The sequence below is a fragment of the Neovison vison genome, chromosome 7 (genome assembly GCF_020171115.1).
Source record: "Neovison vison isolate M4711 chromosome 7, ASM_NN_V1, whole genome shotgun sequence".
Taxonomy (NCBI): Eukaryota; Metazoa; Chordata; class Mammalia; order Carnivora; family Mustelidae; genus Neogale; species Neogale vison.
The window spans coordinates 12,670,553-12,694,015 of NC_058097.1; the positions used below are offsets into that span (position 1 = coordinate 12,670,553).

Sequence of the window (23,463 nt, forward strand, 5' to 3'; positions counted from 1 at the left end):
TGCCTTGGAAGGTTTCTGAAGAGAAAACTTAGTATGTCTCAATTAGCTTTGTAACTAATGAGTTCTTAGCTAACCACCTCCTCTTCTGTTCCCTCTTGCAGATGAGTTTGATGCCTACATCATTGTGTCTTTCGTGAATGCCACACTGGTGTTATCCATCGGAGAGACTGTGGAAGAAGTGACTGACTCTGGGTTTCTGGGCACCACCCCAACCTTGTCCTGCTCGTTGTTAGGAGATGACGCCTTGGTGCAGGTGAGGATTCCCAGAGCGAGAGAACTTAACTCGCCTTACTTTGTCCTTTTATTGTGGTGTGGGCTGCTGTGCTGACATTAATGAGCTTTGAAAAACTTTTGAAGTGGACATTGCAAACATGAACTTGTTTTAACTTGATCTGTACAGGGCCTAGTAACTCCTTTTTGTTATTGACCCAATGGTAACTCAATGCAATGGCTCCCAATTCTGACAAAAGTGACCCATCTGTTAGGTGTGTGGTCTTGCTGAGCAGTGAGTCACATTGCTAAAGTCCAGTTTCCTTCTGGTCATTGACTTAGGTGTATCCTGATGGTATTCGGCACATAAGAGCAGACAAACGAGTCAATGAATGGAAGACCCCTGGAAAGAAAACGATTGTAAAATGTGCAGTGAACCAGCGACAGGTGGTGATCGCCCTGACAGGAGGAGAGCTGGTCTATTTTGAGATGGATCCTGTATGTTATTTTATCATTCATTGTGGGACTTGGTGTTAGGGTCCAGAGGTAAAGATGAGAGTTGTAGTCCAGTATCTAGATGATATTCACAGGAAAATTCAAGAGGGAAAGTGTACATAAGCCACTCTGGCCTGGTGGGGTTGGGGGTGGGGTGAGGGGAAGGGTAAGTTCATATCTTAATTCTAACTGGAATTATGAAATCTCATCTTAGCAGTGAAATATTTGCTTCTCTTGCCCTTTACACTCTAATTTTCCACCAAATATTGGCCACAAGTTTTAATTTTTATAATCTGAAGCCATTTCAGAAATTTCCTTTTGCTTTTCTGTATGGAAGGATGTTGGGTATACTTACATGCTTGTAGTTTCTGGATGTGGCCAACCTGAGAGTCTAACTGTACCTCTGGTTGAGATTTCTTTGTCTTTAAGTTCCATATTTGAAATCTCTTTCACCCAGAGTATTTTCATGAACAGATAATTTTATATATTTCTGTTTCCTGAGAACTAGGTTTGCTTATAAAATTTGTAGCCTGTTGAATTTGTCAAAGACAAAGACATTAGGTTGTTTTGATTGTCTTGTCAGGAATTTTGCTTGCTGTTAGCCTAAAGTATTCAGTCTTGGTATCTTAAGTAGAGAAATTCTTAGTCACTGATGATAGTAAGAGGAGTGAGAAAAAGTGAAAAGGAATTTAACAGTCCTTCCTTTCCCAGGCCCAGAGTTTAGGGGCAAGTTGGAGTGGTTTGTCACCTTTCTCTGTCTTACTTCTGTAGTCAGGACAGCTGAACGAGTACACAGAGCGGAAGGAGATGTCGGCAGATGTGGTGTGCATGAGTCTGGCCAACGTGCCTCCTGGAGAGCAGCGGTCTCGCTTCCTGGCTGTGGGGCTGGTGGACAATACTGTTAGAATCATCTCTCTGGATCCATCAGTGAGTATTACCCTTGAGTTCCAAGGATCTTCCCACTGGAACCTGAGCTTCTGGCCCACTCCTGATGGGCTTCTCTGGGATCAGTTGGGCTAGTCCCTGCAGTCAGCACTGGCTGCTTCTCCTGATAGCAACGCACCTCAGTACTTTAAAGATCCTGATCCCGGACTACTAAATGCTCTCTTGCCTTAAGCCTTGTTAAAAACAACTGAAGATTGTTTGCAAAAAAAAAAAAAAAAAAGGACTTGGGTCTGGCCCTGGGCTTTGGTTAACTTTCAAGAATAGGTATACTTTGCTTATTTACTTCGGATTACCTACTTTTACAGAAAGGAAAGCATGGTTCTTTCCAGAGCTCCAGAGCTTATTTTAAGATTTGGTTTAACTAGTAGTAACCCATTTAGAACTTACTGTATAAGATGTCACTGTCCACAAGAAAGTTGTTTCTCCATTCCTCCAATTAGATTTCTGTGGGTAGATTTTTCCAAAATTGGTCATTTCCCATGTTTTACTCTTACTTCTTTCCTCCTTAGGACTGTTTGCAGCCTCTGAGCATGCAGGCGCTCCCAGCTCAGCCCGAATCCTTGTGTATTGTGGAGATGGGTGGTACTGAGAAACAAGATGAGCTGGGGGAAAGGGGCTCTATTGGCTTCCTATACCTGAATATTGGGTTACAGGTAAGAGATCTGAGGCTCACAGTGTTGGTTTCAGAGCTTCTTTAGCTTTTGTGTAGTCCCGGTTCAATATGGGCATTTACTGTGCCTTTTACAGTTTCCCATCTTCTGAAAAGTGAACGGTGCTGCTCTGTGTTCTGTCTCTGTCAGCTCTAATTAGAACAAGTCAGGCCTAGGACAAAGTTTTCATAGTCTTTGATACAAATGTGTTGTCATCACTACTCTGGGTCACAACTAGAGGGGTTTCTTTTTTTTTTTTTTTTTTTTTTTTTAAGATTTTATTTATTTGACAGAGAAATCACAGATAGGCAGAGGGAGGGGGAAGCAGGCTCCCTGCTGAGCAAAGAGACCCTGGGCTCGATCCCAGGATCCTGAGATCATGACCTGAGCCAAAGGCAGAGGCTTAACCCACTTAGCCACCCAGTTGCCCCAGAACTAGAGGGGTTTCAAGAGTCCTTTGCAGTTCTTAGAATATGCAGCTTTTGGAAACTAAAACCTCTCGATGTATAATGGACTCCTTTAGTAACAGAGGATCCTTGGATGTTCCCTATTGTCAAAGCAGTGGGGCTCTTTTTCGCGTGAAAAGCAGGAACCTAAGGGTTCAGTCAGTCATTTTTTTTGACCATATACTTTCCGTTTTCCTTAATGATTATTTGCTCAACCCCCTGGGTAAATAATCTAGCCCTGGTACTTTTTGCTTTTTAATTTTATTTCCTAATTTAGAAATTTCTCAAACTGCACAGACGTTAGTCTAATGTAACAACCCTCAGTGTATCCATCACCAGTCTTATTAGTTACCAACATTATACTGTTGTTGTTTCACCTATTCCCCCTTATTTCTTTCTTCTGGAATATGATAGAACAAATCTAAGATGATTTGTCATTTCATCTATAAATACTTGAGAATGTAGCCACAACAGATGTACACGTTGTTTTCTTTTTTAGGCCACAATTTTATTACCATGCCCAACCCAGCAGTTCTGTAATATCTGATATCTTGTTCATGTTCTGGCTTTTCTTGATTTGTTTTGTTTCTGTTTTTCCAAAAATGTTTTACCTTTGGTTGTACTTAGGATCTGCGGAAAGCCATTTGCAGTTGCACCTTCTGCATAACCTATCCCTTTATGTGTCTTTTAATAATTTTTACCCCCTCCTTTTTTTTTTAAGAAACCAGATCGTTTGTCTTGAGAAATTTCCACCTTCTGAATTTGGCAGTCTTTCCTTGTGTGTTTAATGTTTGTCTGTCATCTGTATTTCCTGGAAAGTAGTGGGTGGATCTAGACCATGCTGTCCATTTAAAATACAGTGCAAGCCACATGTGTCAATTAAATATACCAGTAGCCACAAAAAGGGAACAGATGAAATTAATTTTAATGTTTTCTTTAACCCAGAATACTTCAGATGTCATTTCAATTTGTAATTGGTGTAAGAATTTAGACACTTTATTTTCTCTCTTTTTGAACAAAGTCTTTGAAATCTCATATATTGTATTTTATACTTAATGGCACATCATGATTCTGGCTAGCCACATGTGGTTTGATTATAGAATTGGATAGCACAGGTGGAGAGGTTGATAAGATTCAGATTTAATATTTTGTGGGAGACAGTGTTTTGTAAGTGGTGCCCTTTCTGTTACTTCACATCAGGAGGCATGTAATGTCTGCTTATGCTATTTTAGTGGTGTTAGAATGTTTGTATCTATTTTAAATTATCTGCTCCCTGTCAGCCTTTTACCCAGTAGCATTGCTACTAGGCCCATTGCCTAGATCCGTTATGTCATTAGGGATTGAGAAATGATGATTTTCTATTGTACTCTTCATTTCATTACCTGGAACTTCTCTCAAAAGACAAAATTTTCTTACCCCAAAAGATAGTTCATACAGGGAAAGGATAAATACTTTGTTTTTTCCCCTTTGTTCATCTGTTTTCATAGTAAGGAGTTGGTGCCACAGCAATCTCAAGTGGGGACTGATAAAGTAAAATATTTTTTTTAATAACCTATGACGATTTTTTTTTGTATCTGTGCTTCAAACTATTATGGTCTTTCAGTTAAATTGCCTCATTTTAGATGGGTGGGAGTTCCCTTTTGAAGTTAGTTCCTTTGTCCTTTTAAAATGACCCTGTTATCTTCGGGTGCTTCCTTCTGGTACAACAGAGTGCCCCTGTATTTACCTGAAATAGTCTTTCCCCAGAAGACCAGAAACAGTCTTTAGCCGTTTCTCGTAAGAGTCTTAATCTTTTTTTTTCTTTTTTTTAAAGATTTTTATTTGTTTGTCAGAGAAAGAGTGAGCGAGCACAAGCAGGGGGAGAAGCAGGCTCTCCACTGAGCAGGGAGCCGGATGTGGGACTCAGTCCCAGGACCGTGGGATCATGACCTGAGCACATGCTTAACTAACTGAGCCACCCAGGCATCCCAAGAGTCTTAATCTTTTTAGGAGAAATGGCATTTAGAAACCACAGCAGGCCATGTTTATTTTAACTATACATGTTGTTTTGTTTTGTTTTGTTTTTTAAGGGTTACTTATTTTAGAGAGAGTGCATGCGTGAGTTGGGGGATGGGCAGAGGGAAAGAATCTTTAAGCAGGCTCCCCACTGAGCATGAAGCTTGATGCAGAGCTCTATATCCCATGACCCACGAGATCATGACCTGAGCCAAAACAAGTCTTAAGAATCTTAAGAAAGTTCAACTGACTGAGCCACCCAGGCACCCCTTAACTATGCATATGTTCTAAGATTTAAAATTATAAAGAGGAGTTTAACATACGTGGTAGAAAGAATTTTAACAGATATGTAGTGAAAAATAAGTGCTTTTCACTTAGTAAATGTTCAGTAACTACTTGAGTGAGTAATTTAGTGGGGGAGTGAATGAGTTGTTGTCTGGTTATTGGGATATTCTTTAAACCCTGCCATTTCCTTTCACCTGTTCTGAACTTATGTATTCTATGCAGTAGCCAGGGAGCTTCCATTAGGGGTAGGCTTCACCCACTCTTTTCCTTTTTGTTAGAATGGTGTGCTGCTGAGAACCGTCCTGGACCCTGTGACTGGGGATCTGTCTGACACACGTACTAGGTACCTGGGGTCCCGTCCTGTGAAACTCTTTCGTGTCCGGATGCAAGGCCAGGAAGCAGTAAGTAATGAAAGGGGGCAGCCTGCATTTTTGGACATTAGTGGTATCAGCTTTTCTTTCAGTAATTCACCCTTACATAGTTAGTTTGATACTAGCTCTCTCTTAATTAGCTTTTCTGTGGGAAGTCTTGGGTCCCTTCATGCAGAGTTTTCCATGGTACTGAGCTACGTTTTGGTTATGGGTGAACTAGGTTATCAGTCTGTTCAGCTCTAGGGTGGGCAAATGGAGCTGACTGAGAGGTAGCTAGAAACCTCTTATCAGGAGTACAACTACCCATGAGCAACCTTATATCAATACCAGGGTTTACTTTGTAACGTGAAAGAGGTTAGGAAACATTGTGTCCTTTGTAACTAAGAACGTTATTGTTACTGAGTGTCATGCTAATTCTTTGTTACTGCATTTTTTTTTTTAAGATTTTATTTATTTATCTGACAGATAGAGATCACAGGCAGGCAGAGAGAGAGAGGAGGAAGCAGGCTCCCTGCTGAGCAGAGAGCCCGATGTGGGGCTCGATCGCAGAACCCTGGGACCATGACCTGAGCCGAAGGCAGAGGCTTTAACCCACTGAGCCACCCAGGAGCCCCTTTGTTACTGCATTTAATTCTTGAAATTATCCTCCCTTGTTACAGTGTTCGCATTTTACTGATGTGGAAATTGAGCCTTAGAGAGGCTTAGGGAGATTGAGTGATTAGGTCATATGGTTTGTGGCCCAGGCTTTTAGCAAATACTAAGGCAGTCCTCTTCTCCAGTCCTCCTCCTCCTCTTTTTTTAGAGAGGAGAGAGGGAGCGTGCATGTGTGCACAAGGAGGGAGGGACTCATGGGGAGGGAGAGAGAATCTCAAGCAGGCTCCACACTCAGTGTGGAACTTGACCGGGGGCTGGATCTCAAGACTCTTCAATCATGACCTGAGCCAAAATCAAGTCAGACACCTAACTAACCAACTGAGCCACCCAGGCACCTCTGGTGCTCTTTTTTCTTAAGGTAGTCTTAGGTTCCAAAAATTCCTTGGGATATTCTGTAGACTAAAATTTGCAGATAGGGTGTTTGGTTAGCATTCCATGTTTGTCTTTTCCCCAAGCATGTTGGAATGTTTTTCTTTCCTCAGGTGTTGGCCATGTCAAGCCGATCGTGGTTGAGCTATTCCTACCAGTCTCGTTTCCATCTCACCCCCTTGTCTTATGAGACCCTGGAGTTTGCATCTGGCTTTGCTTCTGAACAGTGTCCTGAGGGTATTGTCGCCATCTCCACCAATACTCTGAGGTGAGAGTCCCATGGTTCAAGCCCAGTGGGAATCCTTTCTGCCAGTGGCTGGGATTGTGGTTTTGCCAGAATGCTGGAAAAAGTTACGAAGCAATGGCAGAGAGCCAGCTCTTCATCATAGCACTAGAGTGTTGCAACTGAAACCTTCGTTTGTCTCAGGATTTTAAATACCTGGTAGCCAAGTTTTGATTTTTGGAGTTGTAGTTTCTGTTTAGATTTTCAGGGCCAAGTTCTAATATACTCCGCAGTATGGTTCAGTTTCCTTGAGATTAAACCATCTGTTTTTCCAGGGCAGTACTATTGGATTAGTTTTAGATCTGGCAGGCATTGGTTTGCTGATAACTTTTTCTTATTTGGTCCTGTCATTTGCAGTGTTACATCTTCTAATTTTAACCTCAGTATAAATTATTTAGGCCTTTTGCAAGTTGAACAACTATTGTTTACGCAATGATGTTGGAGCAAGCACTGTTCTGTTGCAAGATGGCTATTCGGTTTGAAAAATAAGCTATATTCAGTTTGACTTTCTCAAGTTTCGGGTTTCATTTTTTCTTCTTTAATCTTCTAATACCACCTGTGTTCTTGCCCTGGTTGTAACTGTTTGTAAGAGGAACCCTATCAAGAGGAACTATACCCTCTTGTTATGTGGGTAACTTACCAGGTGAACTCCTGGATTTCTGTGCAGCACCTTTCAGGATCTTTCCAGTCATCATTCTTTCTCTCTAACCCTCACGCCTTTATGTACGTTCTATTCCAGCAGAATTGCTGTCTCCTCTCTCATGGTTTTTTTACTCTGTGCCCTGGCATGCTTCCCACCCACAACTCTGCCAGTCAAGACCTAGCCTCATTCATGGACATTGACATTATCTATGGGTGCTGCTTCTCTTGAATTCCTATAAATGTGGCCACAGCCACAGATTTTTTCACTTTGTAGCAGAAGAGCGTTTCCTCCCCAGAACAGAATCTTTCAGGGAAGGCCACTGTGTGAAATAGTTAACAGCAGAATTCTTGGTAACACCAGTGTTTAGAGTAATTACTGTCAAAACTAGTCACTTCCACATATGAATAATGCTGCTGTGGATATTCTTGTGCATGTTTTTTGGGGGGCATATATTTTCATTTTTCTTTGATATATATCTGAAAGGGTGGAATGGTGGGTTCTGTGGTAACTCTGTATTTAACTTTCTGAGGAGTTTGGAAAGCAAATTGCTTTCCAAAGGGGCTGCACTGTTTTTGTTTTCCACAAGTAAGGTATGAGAGTTTCAGTTTCTTCACATCCTCACCCATATGCGTTTATTTGACTTCTTGATTCCAGCCATTCTAGTAAGTGTGAAGTGGTATCTCATGGTGGTTTAGATGGACAGTTTTTTGATGCTTAATGATAAGCATGTGCTTTCTTGCTATTTTTCTTTGGAGTACTGTTGAGATCCCTTGCTTATTTTTAACTGGATAATTGTTTTTTCATTACTGAATTCTAAGAGTTCTTCGTATAGTCTAGTTGTAACGCCCTTATCAGATAAGATTTGCACGTATTTTCTCCCATTCTGTAGATTGTCTTTTCACTTTCTCAGTGATGTTCTTTGGCGCACAAAAGCTTATTAATTATTAAAGTCCACTTGAAAACTGCCTGAAGTCCTGTTGGGTATCACTAGTGGTATAAGTTCTACTTAGATGTTGACTAGCCACATACTTTCTTAGGAATACAACATGGGACTATCTGTGCTGCCTTCTGTGTTGGGTGTGTCCTGAGAGCAGGTTTTCTCTCTACTTTGAATCTGCTTGTCGTGGTAGGGTGCCTTTATAAGACAGATCATTATGTGGGTTGGACCAGAAGAATCAAAACTGAAGGATCGGTGGTTTGGGTTTTGTTTTCTTTATGTGAAACTTTTTTTTTTTTTTCTTGCAGAATGACAACTTTTGATGCTTAAACACTTAATTTCATCATTCAGATATTTGTAAAATACCTGATTGAGTGTTTCTCTCCAAAGAGAGGAATATGCCAACATTAGAGCTTTTAGGGATCGATGGATTTGTGTGACCAGTCACAGGCCATTTCGATAGGAGTTTTTAAATCCTGAGTGAGTGATCTGTTGATTTCCTGCCTTTTCCCCCCGTAGGATTTTAGCATTGGAGAAGCTAGGTGCTGTCTTCAATCAAGTGGCCTTTCCACTGCAGTACACACCCAGGAAATTTGTTATTCACCCTGAGAGTAACAACCTTATCATCATTGAGACGGACCACAATGCCTACACTGAGGCAACAAAAGCTCAGAGGAAGCAGCAAATGGCCGAGGTAATGAGACTGACCTTAGGGTTTAGTTAAAAGGCATGCATATGAAATATCGTTGAAAAGTTTAAACTTGTATAATTGCTGATCATATTACACATTTTATATATGTATCTATATCTATATCTACAGTATATTATACATTAAAAAAAGACCCAGGTTCTTTTCAGGGCCTTTAAGCAGAGCCCTTTGCCCCTATCCTTGGTTTTAGAAGTTTTCTTGTGACTTGGGACTAATACACGCACCTTGGATTTATTGAGTTTTCAGCTTTCCTTCTGGAACAGAGTTCTTTAATCCTTGAGCTTCCCAAACAGCCTGTGTATGTGTTTCCTAGATTTGGGCCCAAAAGAGACAGTGTTCAATTCTCCACAACACTAGTTCTTTCCAGAAATCATTTCCCAGCAAAAAAAAAAAAAAACAAAACTAAATAGCCCCATCATGCAAAACTGTGTCTCGACTAGAAGAAATGAGACAAAGAGTCGTAGCAAGGGAAATCAGGGAGGTTAGGTCGAAAAGCGGTGTTTTTGTTTGATGTATCTGAGACCACTTGCTAAATATTTGCCACAGTCAATGTTAGGTTTTTTTGACATTAAAAAATGAAGTACCTGGTTTCCCCTTTAGTGGTTTTCTCTCTTCCCCTTGTCTGTATACCTTTCCCTTTAATCTTCATTTTGGGGAAAAATCTGGTTTTGACCTACAGACTTTGCTATTCAGGATATGAACTGTTGTGCTACTTGTCCACTTCTTACCCACCACCTACCTCTGAATATACCAACTCTTCTGTTTTTGTGTTTGTGATTTTATTTTTTAATTTAGGAAATGGTAGAAGCAGCAGGGGAGGATGAGCGGGAGCTTGCTGCAGAGATGGCAGCAGCATTCCTCAATGAAAACCTTCCTGAGTCCATTTTTGGAGCTCCTAAAGCTGGCAATGGGCAGTGGGCCTCTGTGATCCGAGTGATGAATCCTATTCAAGGGAACACGCTGGATCTTGTCCAGCTAGAACAGAATGAGGCCGCTTTTAGGTAAGGCGCTCTGGACATCTAGGGTTTTGAGGGCAGGAATTCTCTGGGCTGTAGTTAATGCCCGACTCCTGTTTCTCTGTTTACAGTGTGGCTGTGTGCAGGTTTTCCAACACTGGTGATGATTGGTATGTGTTGGTGGGCGTGGCCAAAGACCTGATTCTCAATCCCAGGTCTGTAGCCGGGGGCTTTGTCTATACCTACAAGCTCGTGAATAATGGGGAGAAACTGGAGTTTTTGCACAAGGTAAGAACCAGCCATTGGTTCTCCTGGATCTTAGGTCCTACTGGTCTCTCCCACTTTTGCTTAAGTCATGGGTCAGGTCTTCTGGTGGCCATTTTGGAAGCCAGCTTATTGATTATGTTCCATCTTTTGGTGGCACACAGAAAATGCTGGAGCTCTCATGCTCCAGTGAAGCTCCACTGCCTGGGAGTCTGACAGGAAGCCCGTATACTAACCAGCCACAATGGTGACATAGATGCACACAGAATTGGCCCCTTGTTTACTGGTTTTACTAAGCAGGCAGCAATTTGTGACCTCTGGAGAATTAACATTTAATGGATACATTTTCCCTTTGGAAAAATGAAAAAGTTCTGGGGGTGGATGGTGGTGATGGTTGCACAACACTGTGAACATGTTTGATGCCACCGAATTGTATACTAAAAAATGCTCAAAATGATAAATTTTATGTGTATCTTATCACAGTTTTTAAATTAAGAGGGAAAATATCCCATTCTCCCACATGGATAGCATATGCATGTAGCTGCTCTAGCCCTTCACCAGGGGAATGTCCTCTAGGAAGTAATTACTCATGTTCTTTTCTTTGTGCTAAACTCCTGGTACCTCCCTTCCGACTGAGATGTCGCTCGGCACTAGCACTCCTGCACTGTCCATCCACAACCAGGAATCACTTCCGCATTGAGGCTTCATTGTTTGTGGCACCAGTTGAATTAGCACAGGCTCTGAGACCACATTCATCAGGCCTCAGGGCTTCCTTCGGCTTGTGGCACTGATCCATTTGCTGAGTGACGTACAGTGCACTGTGGGACCTGTTCATAGACTTGTATGTGTGGTTTATTTCTCTGACGAGCCAAAGGGGATCACACACTGTCTCATAGACATTTTGGGTCAAGAGGGTACAGTTAGCATATGGCTGGTGTTTTAATAGCTGCATTGCCTGCTTTTCTTCTCACAGACTCCAGTGGAAGAGGTCCCTGCTGCCATTGCTCCATTCCAGGGGAGGGTGTTGATTGGTGTGGGGAAGCTTCTGCGAGTTTATGACCTGGGGAAGAAGAAGTTACTCCGAAAGTGTGAGAACAAGGTAAATAGCTTGTACAGGGCATCAGAACTAGCTAGTGAGGAAGGAGGAAACATTGGTGGGATAGTGGACAGTTACTTAAAATCATACGTCTTTTTAGGATCTTGTAGGTCCTCAATTCCAGCCTTAGAATTAGGCCTTTGTGACTTGAGAAGGACAAAAGTTAGGTCAGTTTCTTGACTTCTTCACACTAAGAACCATATTTCTGTCCTGTGGACACATTAAGAACCATATTTCTGTTAAATACAGAATATTTAACTGTGAGAATTGAGCATACATTTCCACTGTATTAAAACCAGTTAGCTCTTTTTCCATCTTTTAGGAATTTATTGTTGACTGCCATTCTGTAGGTCATATATAAATATATGCTTCAATCGGGAGAAGCTGAACTGTCTCTGGGTTCTGAATTTCAAGGTTATACCCATTGATGTCTTTGTTTTTCCCAGCATATTGCCAATTACATCTCTGGGATCCAGACTATTGGACACAGGGTAATTGTGTCTGATGTCCAAGAAAGTTTCATCTGGGTTCGATACAAGCGTAATGAGAACCAGCTTATCATTTTCGCCGATGATACTTACCCACGATGGGTCACTACAGCTAGCCTCCTGGACTATGACACTGTGGCGGGGGCAGACAAATTTGGCAACATTTGTGTGGTGAGTTGATGTTTATGTTGGTTACAGTGATGTGTAGGAAAGCCAGCTCTTTTCAGTGGTAAAGTCAAGGACATAGGACTATGATCTCTAGTATGGAAATTGAAAATAGGTATAAAATTTAATCCTAAAGCCAGCTCTAAAAAGGAAATTTTTTTTTTTTAAGATTTTATTTATTTATTTGACAGAAATCACAAGTAGATGGAGAGGCAGGCAGAGAGAGAGAGGGAAGCAGGCTCCCTGCTGAGCAGAGAGCCCGATGCGGGACTCGATCCCAGGACCCTGAGATCATGACCTGAGCCGAAGGCAGCGGCTTAACCCACTGAGCCACCCAGGCACCCTAAAAAGGAAATTTTGTGTTCTTGAAGCCATCTTCCTTTTTTCTTTTTTCTTTAAGATTTTATTTATTTGACAGAGCACAGGCAGGGAGACCAGCAAGGCAGAGCAGGAGCGAGAAACATACTCCCCAGTGAGCAGGGAGCCCAGTCCAGGACTCGATGTGGGACTTGATCCAGGACCCTGAGTTCATGACCTGAGCTGAAGGCAGACGCTTAACTGACTGAGCCACCCAGGCACCCTCTTTAAGCCCTCTTACCAGTCATTTATTTTTATATTTAAAGATTTTAAAATTATTATTATTTAATCTTCTGTACACCCAACATGGGGCTTGAACTTAACCCTGAGATTAAGAGTTGCATACTCTATTACTGAGCCAGTCAAGCTCCCCATTCTTTTTTTTTTTTTTAAAGATTTTATTTATTTATTTGACAGAGAGAGATCACAAGCAGATGGTGAGGCAGGCAGAGAGGGAGATAGAGGGAAGCAGGCTCCCTGCTGAGCAGAGAGCCCGATGTGGGACTCGATCCCAGGACCCCGAGATCATGACCTGAGCCGAAGGCAGCGGCTTAACCCACTGAGCCACCCAGGCGCCCAAGCTCCCCATTCTTATCAGACATTAGAATCCCCTGTCCCCATCCTTCCATCACCTGTACAGGTCCATCTCCCTCCCTCCTCCTTATGGAATATGATTTAATAGTGATGATAGGTTTTGCTTGAGCTAATGAGTAAGAATTATTTTTATCTGTGCGAGAATTTTGGTTTTCTCTTTTTAAGCCCAATTTGACTTCTTTTCTGTATGTTTTATAGCCTTTGTTTTGTTCTTGCTCATGGGTTGAATCTCCGGAGTTTGTCACTCAGACATCAGGTTGCAGGAGACAGGCTTAGGCTTTGCCGAAGGTGGTGGTCCCAGGCTTGCTTTCAGGGATCTAGGGCAAACATGTTGCTTGGTGATCCAGGTGAGTCGGTGTAGGACCCAGCCCCATGACTTCTGTCACTTCCTTCTAGGTGAGGCTCCCACCTAACACCAATGACGAAGTGGATGAGGATCCCACAGGAAACAAAGCCCTGTGGGACCGGGGCTTGCTCAACGGGGCCTCTCAGAAGGTAAGATTGCAGAAGCGACCTGGAAGGAGAGGTATCAGCCTGCAGACTACATTTCCCATGACCCATACTGAGGGAACATTTTGTAGTCCGTTGTCTGCAGTGCATGTGACTATGCTGAGTACTCTCCTGCCCAGGGGTGTCCTTTCAGAACCTGTGATGGGTAGATGCTGGGCTTGATGTACAGTGACCGAGTCACCATTCCATTTTTATCACTGCAAAATAGAATTTTTCCAAGACATTTTAGCAGTGACTAGAGCATAGTGTGTTCCTTGGAAAAAATCATTGCACACATTCCTGATATTAACCGGCTCTTCTCTGAGGGGTTGTTCTGGGCTCTTTTCTTTTTTCCTGTAGGTATATACTTCTGTAGTAGAGCATCTCTGGACTTTTAAAATAAGTCTGTTTTAGAGAGCTAGTCTAATGATTGCTGCTTTTTAATAATTATCTGTGGTTTCTTTTTTTATTGCAAACTTGGTAATTTAACAATATTTTTCCATTATAATTATCAGAAATGATTTAACATCAGCATTGTGACATTAATCTCAAGTAAATGTTAAGAACATTGTAAAGTATTTTTATATGTTAGTAATGTTTGGATTTAAAAGAAGGTGAAATCTGCTCTTTGGAGGCACTACTTGCTCTTGGGAATCTAGAACAGGTTCGGAGGGCAAGGGCACAGTTACTAGTCTGTTTTCACCTTACAGGCGGAGGTTATCATGAACTACCATGTGGGCGAGACCGTGCTGTCTTTACAGAAGACCACACTGATCCCTGGAGGCTCAGAATCGCTTGTCTATACCACCTTGTCAGGAGGAATTGGCATCCTTGTCCCATTCACATCCCATGAGGTGAAATCTCCCACATTCTTCTGGCCTTTGCCTTCACAAGGTTGTTTCCTGGTGCTAAATCAGCCTAAGAGGGCATATCTTCTGTCCCCACCGCAGCTGGCCATGTTATGGAAATATTATAAGGTGATAGAAGTGCCTCAGAAAATAGGAATCCTGATTTCCCTCTTCCTCCAAGCCATTTGTTTTTATACTGTACCAGGGTTTGGTTTAGTTCTTTTTTAAAGATATCTTAGAGAGAGAGAGAGAGAATGAGCGTGAGCGCACAAGCAGAGGAAGGGTCTGAGGGAGAGGAAAAGAGAATCCTCAGACAGACTCTCCACTGAGCATGGAGCCCAACCTGAGGCTTGATCCCAGGACCCTGAGGTCATGACCTGAGCCAAAGTCAAGAGTCTTTTGCTTAAGCATTTGAGCTACCCAGGCACCCCAGGTTTGGTTTCATACTGGTATGGGTATAGAGTTAGTGGCCAAAGCCCCAGAACCAAACCCCACAGACTAGGAATGATGATTACTACAGTGAGGTATACTGTGTACCTGCTGCCTCCTTGGCTCAGCTCTAGGATTGGCTAAATTGGGTTTATGTCATTCCAGCTAAGGAAACAGGGATCAGGAATCTGACTTTACAAATCTGTCTTTACATATGTTGTTCTCTTGTGTTCTGCAGATATAGGTGGGGTTTCTTTCAGGTTTTAGGTATCTTGTAGCAAGAAAACCTGGGGTTGTCACAGGAACAGTTTGATAGTTAACATCTGTTTGGATGGTTTAAAAAAAAATAATAAGATCAGTGGCTTGTCTGTTCATTGTGCTTCTGGAAACTGTAGACTAGTTGAAATCATTTTTTCTTTAGTGATAGATTTCTTTATATCTTCTATCAGGACCATGACTTTTTCCAACACGTAGAAATGCATCTACGGTCTGAGCATCCTCCTCTCTGTGGACGAGACCACCTCAGTTTTCGTTCCTATTACTTCCCTGTTAAGGTAGGTCTTTGTTGGAAATCTGAGTTGGAAAGGGAGATCCTTGCCCCATGTAACTTGTCTTTTCTCTGGACCTCCCTCTCCGGTAAATCAGAACAGTCCTAATTGAAGCAACATCGAAGGAGTGGATTGATGGGAGTCAGTAATGGCGGAGAAGAATGGCTAGTGATTTTCAAGGACCTCTTCCCCCGGGGCAGACCACAGCCAGAGAAGAGGCTTCCCCCAGTTTTGCTTCTCTGAACACAGGATACTAAGGGTGAACTTAGAGTAGTGTCCCTGGCTCTGAAACGGTTCAGATACCTGAGAGAGAATAAAAGTTTTCTTTGCTGCTGCTTTAGCATGCCACTTCCTTTAAGCATCTGACCTATTTCTTACTCACTTTTCTGTGTCGTAGAATGTGATAGATGGAGATCTCTGTGAGCAGTTCAACTCCATGGAGCCCAACAAACAGAAGAACGTCTCTGAAGAACTGGACCGAACCCCACCTGAGGTGTCCAAGAAGCTTGAGGACATCCGGACCCGCTATGCCTTCTGAGCCCTTGCTTTTCCTGTGGGACTTGTGTCAGAGACTGTTCCGTTTCCCCACCACGTGGCTCTGAACCCACATGGCAGAAGAAGGGTGGCTGGATAAGACTTTGTAATATTAAAGCTAGTAGGTCTTGCCTATCCAGTCTTCCCTGGAGTGACTGGTTCCCCCTAAAATTGGCACTGAACTTCGCTATGCTTCTTCCTGCCTAGTACCTAATACAGTGCTCCCAGTTTCTGGTGTGTAATAAGATGTTCCCTCTCCCCCAAACCTTTCCCTACATTGATACTTCTGGGTCTCTTTGTCTACTTTTGTATACACTCTTAGTTTTTAACTGGTTTTCTTGTAAATATAGTTTTGTACAATGTTATCTTTGTGGGAAGGAGGGAGGGAGGCAAGCTGAGGTGGGGACCAGGTTGAATATAGTATAACTCCTGAGTTCTGCCACTCTGGAATCTAACCAGAAATACAGATCTAGTTTTTAAGGTGGCTTGTGTCCATGTGTCTTTTCTGGGGGTGAGAATTTAGGTGGGGAATTTGAGCCCGAGTTAGAGCGTGAAGAACGGAGTCTCCTCCTTCCTTCCAGCTACCTGCTTGCACTTCGGGCACCCGGTAGCCTCACAATCCCAGTTCCGTGGTGGGTTTTTTGGGCTTCTTGTAGTTCTTTTTGCAGTACAAGTGAAACTTGGGCTCAGTAATAACCATGTGGTCAGCCATGCTTCTTCCCATTGGATATTGAGAAATGGTGGCTGATTTCTTCTCCCCTGTTTTAGCTTCCTTCTACTGCAAGGTCTTAGAGTGAAGGATTTGGCATGCATTCCAGTTGGGGGGTCTCTTAGGAGATGCTCCGTTTACTTCTACAGCTCCCGAAATGATCGTTTGGCATATGACTCCTAGAAAGGATCAGTAAGTACAGAAGAACCCAGAAACTAACTTGCCCTTGGGAACAAAATCAGTATACGTGGTCCCTATTTAAAGGCTCACGGGTAACCGTTGCGGGCGGGCGGGTTGCGTGGTGGGGAGTCCTGTCTGCATTGGACGTCTTAGGTAAACTCAGGAGGGCCTTTGGAGTCCGAGGAGGCAGCACTGGTAGCCTGTCACCTGTAAATGTCCACACCTGAAAAGGCAGCCTTAATCTTCCAGGCAGTTCCCCAGGTTTATTGAACCTGGAAAGACCTGAGCTCACTGCTGTTCTTGGTCTTTCACAGAGTGAAACATTCTTCATATGCATAGGCTCAGCTACTTCCACGAGCAGATTCTCTGTGGCTAGCACTGTGTTAGAATCAGGAATGGAGGTGGTTAGACACAACCTTTGGCCCTGAGCAGCCCACAGTCCACTGTTGAGAGGGTTCCTTATGCTGCATATCTCTAATTATGACTAGGTTTTAGAGCAGTGAGGAGAGATCCAGGTTTTGCCAGGAATTGAATCGCTAGTTAACACTTTTTTATTATCTCACTGATTCACATAGCAGGTGACACTTTAGAATCACATTTTTATGGCCTAATTCCAGGACTTCTTTTTTCTGTGAGCCCTACTTAAATCCATTCCGTTCGGGCTGTCAGATTGTCTGATGTTGACATGTGGTAGTCTGGGAAACTTCGCGTAGATGCTTGAGTAGTGGCCCCTTGTGCCCAGTTTTCTCCTGAAGTACTGCTTCCTGTAGTCATAGGGGGTTTATGTAAGAAAGGAAAACTTGATCTTTGTATAGAATTAGGAATTGTCTGTACAGAGGGGTTGGGGGGATGCAGCACTTCATGGGAGGCAGGCTTTGTAATATTAAGAAGGTGGGGTGCCTTAGATGTGACTGTGATTGGCTTGTTTGAATAAATCTATAGATTAGAAATCTATAGACTTGTTTCTGCTGCCCAGAAGTGAGCGGGAATGGTACAGTCCTTTGATAAAGAGGGCTTAGGTTTAGGTTGGGAACCTTATCTGTAAGAGCAGAGTTGGGAGGGGAACTTGAACTTTGGCCATTTGAAGCCTTTAATTTTACAGCATATAATACTGAATCTTAATTTTAGGTCTTTTCAGCTGGGAATGTGTGGAATGAGTATTGCCCCTCTGGAGAGCTACAGGTAGGGCAGGCAAAGGTTTCATATGAGATTCCCTCCTTTCCCATTCCCAGGGAAAATGATAACAAACTCAGTGGGATTGTCACAGACATGTGGGTGCATATTGCAAAAGGTGGTAGATGACAGCAAATGATGAGCTAATAATATTCTGAGCATTGTACTAATAATAAGCACAGTAAGAAATTCACAGGGTTTGCTCTGTTGAACTTATTAATAGCCTAGTAGAGAGAAAAGGCTTTTGCGTGTGAAACAATCAAAATGTGTTTATGGTAGAAAGAACTAGAATCAGGCAACCTGTCTGATCCGTCTTGGCCAGATAACAGCTGAGTGAATTTGGGCAAGCCATTTAAAATTTGTGAGCCTTGGTTCCCGCATCTTACAGGGAGAGATGTCAGATAAGCTGCATGCAAGTCCATGACTGCGTTGCTCAACCTTCCTTGAGACAGCATCTTGGTTCCTAAGAGTCCTGACATTATCAAAAAAGTCAAAGTGACCCAATGCCTTTGGGCAGTACAAATTTTGTTAGTATGTTTTATTTATTTTTTTCTCTCAAAATTCTCTAATCATGAAAATCATCCCTTAAGCCACTCAATATAGATTCCTGGGCATGTTCCCCTAAAGATTGTGAAATGCTAAGTCTAAAATGGGAACTTGTAAATAAGTCTAGACATGAACTCACAGGCCTGAATTCAGTCAGTCAAGGCTTTGCCTCTCTGAATAGATCTATGACATTGGTAAGGCGGGTTGCATCACCCTAACATGGAGATAAACAGGGTTGGTGTGAGAGTAAAATGAGAACATGCGTCCGGAATACCCAGCACCCAGCTCGGCACATGATGGGTGCTCATTGAGCCAAACATAAACTCTACATATATGGGACTTAGGTCAGAAAGACAGTGAAGTCTTCCATTTTCCTTTAGGAGTCCCAGAAGAACCATAGAGGAGTCTTCTTCCCTCCCCACCCAGTACACACGTTAGGATGTTTTCTTTTCCCCTCATACTGCACTAACTTCTGATGTGTCAGTTGACTCTATCACATTCCCAAATGGGTGCTAGATAAGGTACAGTGTTGAGGGATATACAGATGAACATTTCAGCTCTGTAACTTAGAGGCCTTCTGGACTTGATTTCTCTACCAGGTTTCTAACAGCTGGAAAGATTTTTTTATCTTTTTTTGTCTTTTTTATCCCCCCAGCTTTGAGGTATAATTGACATCTATCACTGTATAAGTTTAAAGTGTACAGCATCATGGTTTGGCTGATGAATATACAATGTAAAATGATTACACTCCTCATCTCAGAGATAGAATAAAAAGAAAGAGCAAAAATACTTCTTTTCTCCTTGGGATGAGTACTTAGGATCTACTCTCTTAACAACTTTCACATATATTACATAGCAGTGTTAGTTACAGTCTAATATGTCTAATTATAGTCTAATAGACATATAAAATTATATGTCTAATAATTAGGACTAGAAGTTGATACCTTTTGACCACCTTGCTCCAACACTGCTGCCACCTCCATTCCCAACTACAGATCTCATATCCTTTTAGGAGTTAGGTGTTTTTTTAGATTCCACAGATAGGTGAGATCATACATGATTCTGTTCGACTTAATTCACTTAGCGTAATACCTGTGTAACAAAGGGCAAGATTTCCTTGTAGTTTTTTTTAATGGCAGAATAATATTCCATTGCATATATGTATGTCACGACTTCTGTTATTCTGTTATTTTCCAGTATGGTTAGCATACAGTGTTCTGTTGTGTTTCAGTATACAGGGTGTTGAATGTTTCCGGTATACAATAATGCAGTAATTCCACAATTCTGTGTTACTTAGTGCTCATCAGGATAAGTGCACTTTTAATCCCCAGAGCTATTTCCCCCTCCCCCCACTCATCTCCCTTGTGATAACCATCCATTTGTTTTCTGTAGTTAAGAGTCTGTTTCTTGGTTTGTCTCTTTTTTTTCCCCCTTTCCTCATTTGTTTAAGTTCCACATATGAGTGAGATAATACGGTATTTCTCACTGACTTAATTTCACTTAACATTATACTTTATAGCCGCATCGGTGTCATTGCAAATGGCAAGACTGCAGTCCTTTTTTTATGGCTCTGTGTGTGTGTGTGTGTGTGTTTACGTACCACATCTTTACCTACTCATCTCTTGATGGACACTTGGGTTGCTTCCATAATTTGGTGATTGTAAATAAGCTGCTCTAAACATAGGGTGCATGTATCCCTTTGAATAGTGCTTTTGTATTTTGGGGGTGAAAACCCAGTAGTGCAATTACTAGATAGTAGGGTAATTCTATTTTTAACTTTTTGAGGAACCATCATACTGTTTCCAGCGTGGCTGTACCAGTTTGCATCCTCGCCAGCACTGCATGAGGGTTCCTTTTTCTCCACATCCTCACCAACACTTGTTAACACTTGTTTCTTTTTGATTTTAGCCATTCTGACAGATGTGAGGTGATAACCTTATTATGGTTTTGATTTGCATTTCCCTGATGATGAATGATGTTGAGCATCTCTTCATGTGTCTGTTGGCCGTCTTTGGAGAAAGGTCTGTTCATGTCTTCCCATTCTTTAATGGGATTATTTGTTTTTTGGGTGTTGAGTTGTAACAGTTCTTTATATTTTGGATACTGATCATTTATCAAATAAGTCATTTGCCAAGGGTCTTCTCCGATTCAGTAGATTGCCTTTTAGTTATGTTGATTGTTTCATTTGTTGTGCAAAAGCTTTTTATTTTGATGTAGTCCCAGTGGTTTATTTTTGCTTTTATTTCTCTTTCCCCGGGAGGCCTGCCTAGGCAAATGTTGGCATGGCCAATGTCAGATATTACTGCCTGTTACCTCAGGATTTTTATGGTTTCAGGTTTCACATTTAGGTCTTTCATCCATTTTGAGTTTATTTTTGTGTATCTGCATTGGAGAAATGTCTATTAAGTTCCTTTGCCCATCTTTTTAAAAATAGAAATAGAATTAACAGTGTTAATAGTGTCAAATGTGCAACATAATGATTCAGAAATTCTACACATTACTCAGTGCTCATCAAGATAAGTGTACCCTAGGGGCGCCTGGGTGGATCAGTCCATTAAGCATCCGACTCTTGGTTTTGGCTCAGGTCATGATCCTAGGTCGTGAGATCAAGCCCCGCATGTTTGAGATTCTCTCCCTCTCCCTTCCCCTATGCCTGAGTGCATGTACTCTCTCTCTTTCTCTCAAATAAATAAAATCCTAAAGGAAAAAAAAGGAGAAGCGTACTTTTTTTTTTTTTTTTTTAATTTTATTTTATTTATTTGTCAGACAGAGAGGGAGAGAGAGCGAGCACAGGCAGACGGAGGCAGAGGGAGAAGCAGGCTCCCTGCCGAGCAAGGAGCCCGATGTGGGACTCGATCCCAGGACGCTGGGATCATGACCTGAGCCGAAGGCAGCTGCTTAACCAACTGAGCCACCCAGGCGTCCCGGAGAAGCGTACTCTTGATTCTCTGTTTCACCACTGCTCACAGTCTCTCCCCTCTGGCAACCACCAGTTTATTCTTTGTTTTTTAAGGTTTTTTGTTTGTTTGTTTGTTTGGTTTGGTTTGGTTTGGTTTGGTCTCTTTTCTTTGTTTCTTAAATTCAACATATGAATGGAAGCATACTGATTTGTCTTTCTCTGACTGACTTACTTCACTTAGCATTATACTCTCTCACTCTCTGTCATTGCCTAGGGCAAGATTTCATTCTTGTTTATGGCTGAGTAATATTCCATAATATATATACACTTCTTCATTGATGGAAGTTTAAACAACTTCTGTATCTTGGTTACTGTAAATAATGCTGTAATAAATATAAGAGTGCATGTATCTTTTTGAATTAGTATTCCCCTTTGCCCATTTTTTAATGGGATTATTTGCTATTGAGTTGTATGAGTTCTTTATATATTTTGGATGTTAACCCCTTACCTAAATACTTAGTTTGCAAATAATTTTTCCCATTCTGTTGGCTGTCCTCTCACGTTGTTGATTTTTCTTTTTGTGCAGAAGCTTTTTCATTTTTTCATTTTCATTCATCCCACTTGTTTATTTTTTATTTTGTTGCCCGTACTTAAGGTGTCATATCCAGGAATTGTCGCCATTGAGCTTCCTTCATTTGTTTGTCCATAAATTTGCTTGTGGTCTGCAAGTAGGTTTTCTGGAGCACAGGCACAGGGAATTAGGCTTGAATGTGTTGAGCTCAGGAATTTTGTCTAGTTCATAGCTGTTGTCCCAGAAGCTACAAAATGTGATTAATAAAACTTGATGGTACAGTGAGACTAAGTTACAGATCCCATCTATGTAGGTGTTAGGGGGACTAATGAACTCCTTTGGTTTAACTGAGCAGCCAGGTAAATGGGGAACTCTGTAGACTTACAGAACACATCGGAGTCTTCCATGGAACTCAGAAAGGAAATGTCAAGACTGAGGCATTTGCCCTGAGTTACTAGGATTGCTCCCATCCTGCTGCTCTGTTAGATCCCTGTAACTTGGATCTAAGAAAGAACTGAAAAGTTTTCAGCTGCCTCATCTTTCCCTGACCTCACAGTTAGAGGTTCTGCAGATGCTGTTTCCTCTGGAAGATCTCTTGCCAAGAATAGCATTCCTGGGGTGGGGTTGGGGGCCAAGTTGGACTATGGATGGAATGTTGCTTTTCTTGGTATTTTTTTAAAATATATTGCTAGCAAGACTGCTGTGGCTGGGAAAGGCACTTGGAGTTCACTCCTGTCATGGGGAGAAGAGCACTGGCCTTCAGAATGTCTGCTGCTCCTGTGATGCCGTCTCTCTTGAGTTTCTCATAAGTGGGAAGCCAGAAACGTTGGGAACATTCTTCAGATGAGATCAACCCGGCTTCTGATTTTTTAAAAAAAAATTCCTGAATTCTGTTTCTGTTCAAAAAAGAAATGACATGTGTTTGACTGAGTCATCTACTTGCTCACGTGCATATGGTGTATTATATGTGGGTATTTTGTTTATTATACCTTTAAAACACATTCAAGGGCTATATCAAGACCTCAGAAGGGGTGCCTGGGTGGCTCAGTGGGTTAAGCCTCTGCCTTCTGTTCAGGTCGTGGTCTCATGGTCCTGGGATCAAGCCCCACATCCGGCTCTCTGCTCAGTGGGGAGCCTGCTTCACCCTCTCTCTCTCTGCCTGTGATCTCTCTCTCTGTCAAATAAATAAAATCTTAAAAAAAAAAAAAAAAAAGACCTCAGAAGAACCATCTCTGCTGCTGAAATCAAACCTTGTCCACAAAAATAAGTGTGGGGGCCATTGGGCTTAATCTTGGGTATGTGGTAGGGAGTCATTAAACAACTGTGGTCAGTGGCTACTACATTTGGGGATCTGTTAGCCCAGTGTGTGGGGCATGTGTGAAGTTGAGCAAACAAATCAGCAGATACACACTACACAGCGGTCAGAAGAGTCCCCTCTGCCAGTCTGCACCGGCCTAGCCAACTATTCCTATAGAAGCTTGAAAACCAACCTCAGAAGACATGACCAACCCACTAGAGGATGCTGATAAATTTATTTATTCCACCAGGATTTACTAAGCACCTACTACGTGCCATCTCCTTGCAGGCAGGTCTGCTCTGCATCCAAAAGTTGAAGGACAGTTTTT

At 42.1% G+C, this 23,463-nt stretch overlaps 1 protein-coding gene across 2 annotated transcripts in view; it reads left to right on the plus strand.

Annotated features, from left to right (window-relative positions):
* SF3B3 (splicing factor 3b subunit 3) overlaps window positions 1-16,244 on the plus strand; it is a 42,918-nt gene extending 26,674 nt beyond the window's left edge. For both annotated transcript variants that reach the window (XM_044255759.1, XM_044255758.1), the window contains exons 12-26: window positions 102-253; window positions 553-708; window positions 1,477-1,632; window positions 2,160-2,303; window positions 5,305-5,427; window positions 6,534-6,688; window positions 8,803-8,977; window positions 9,788-9,993; window positions 10,080-10,236; window positions 11,186-11,311; window positions 11,755-11,967; window positions 13,309-13,407; window positions 14,112-14,255; window positions 15,128-15,232; window positions 15,624-16,244. In XM_044255759.1, coding sequence (XP_044111694.1) covers window positions 102-253; window positions 553-708; window positions 1,477-1,632; window positions 2,160-2,303; window positions 5,305-5,427; window positions 6,534-6,688; window positions 8,803-8,977; window positions 9,788-9,993; window positions 10,080-10,236; window positions 11,186-11,311; window positions 11,755-11,967; window positions 13,309-13,407; window positions 14,112-14,255; window positions 15,128-15,232; window positions 15,624-15,764 — 2,252 coding nt within the window. In that variant the 3' untranslated portion in view covers window positions 15,765-16,244. The remainder of the gene's footprint in view (window positions 1-101; window positions 254-552; window positions 709-1,476; window positions 1,633-2,159; window positions 2,304-5,304; window positions 5,428-6,533; window positions 6,689-8,802; window positions 8,978-9,787; window positions 9,994-10,079; window positions 10,237-11,185; window positions 11,312-11,754; window positions 11,968-13,308; window positions 13,408-14,111; window positions 14,256-15,127; window positions 15,233-15,623) is intronic.
* Window positions 16,245-23,463: the final 7,219 nt, after the last annotated feature.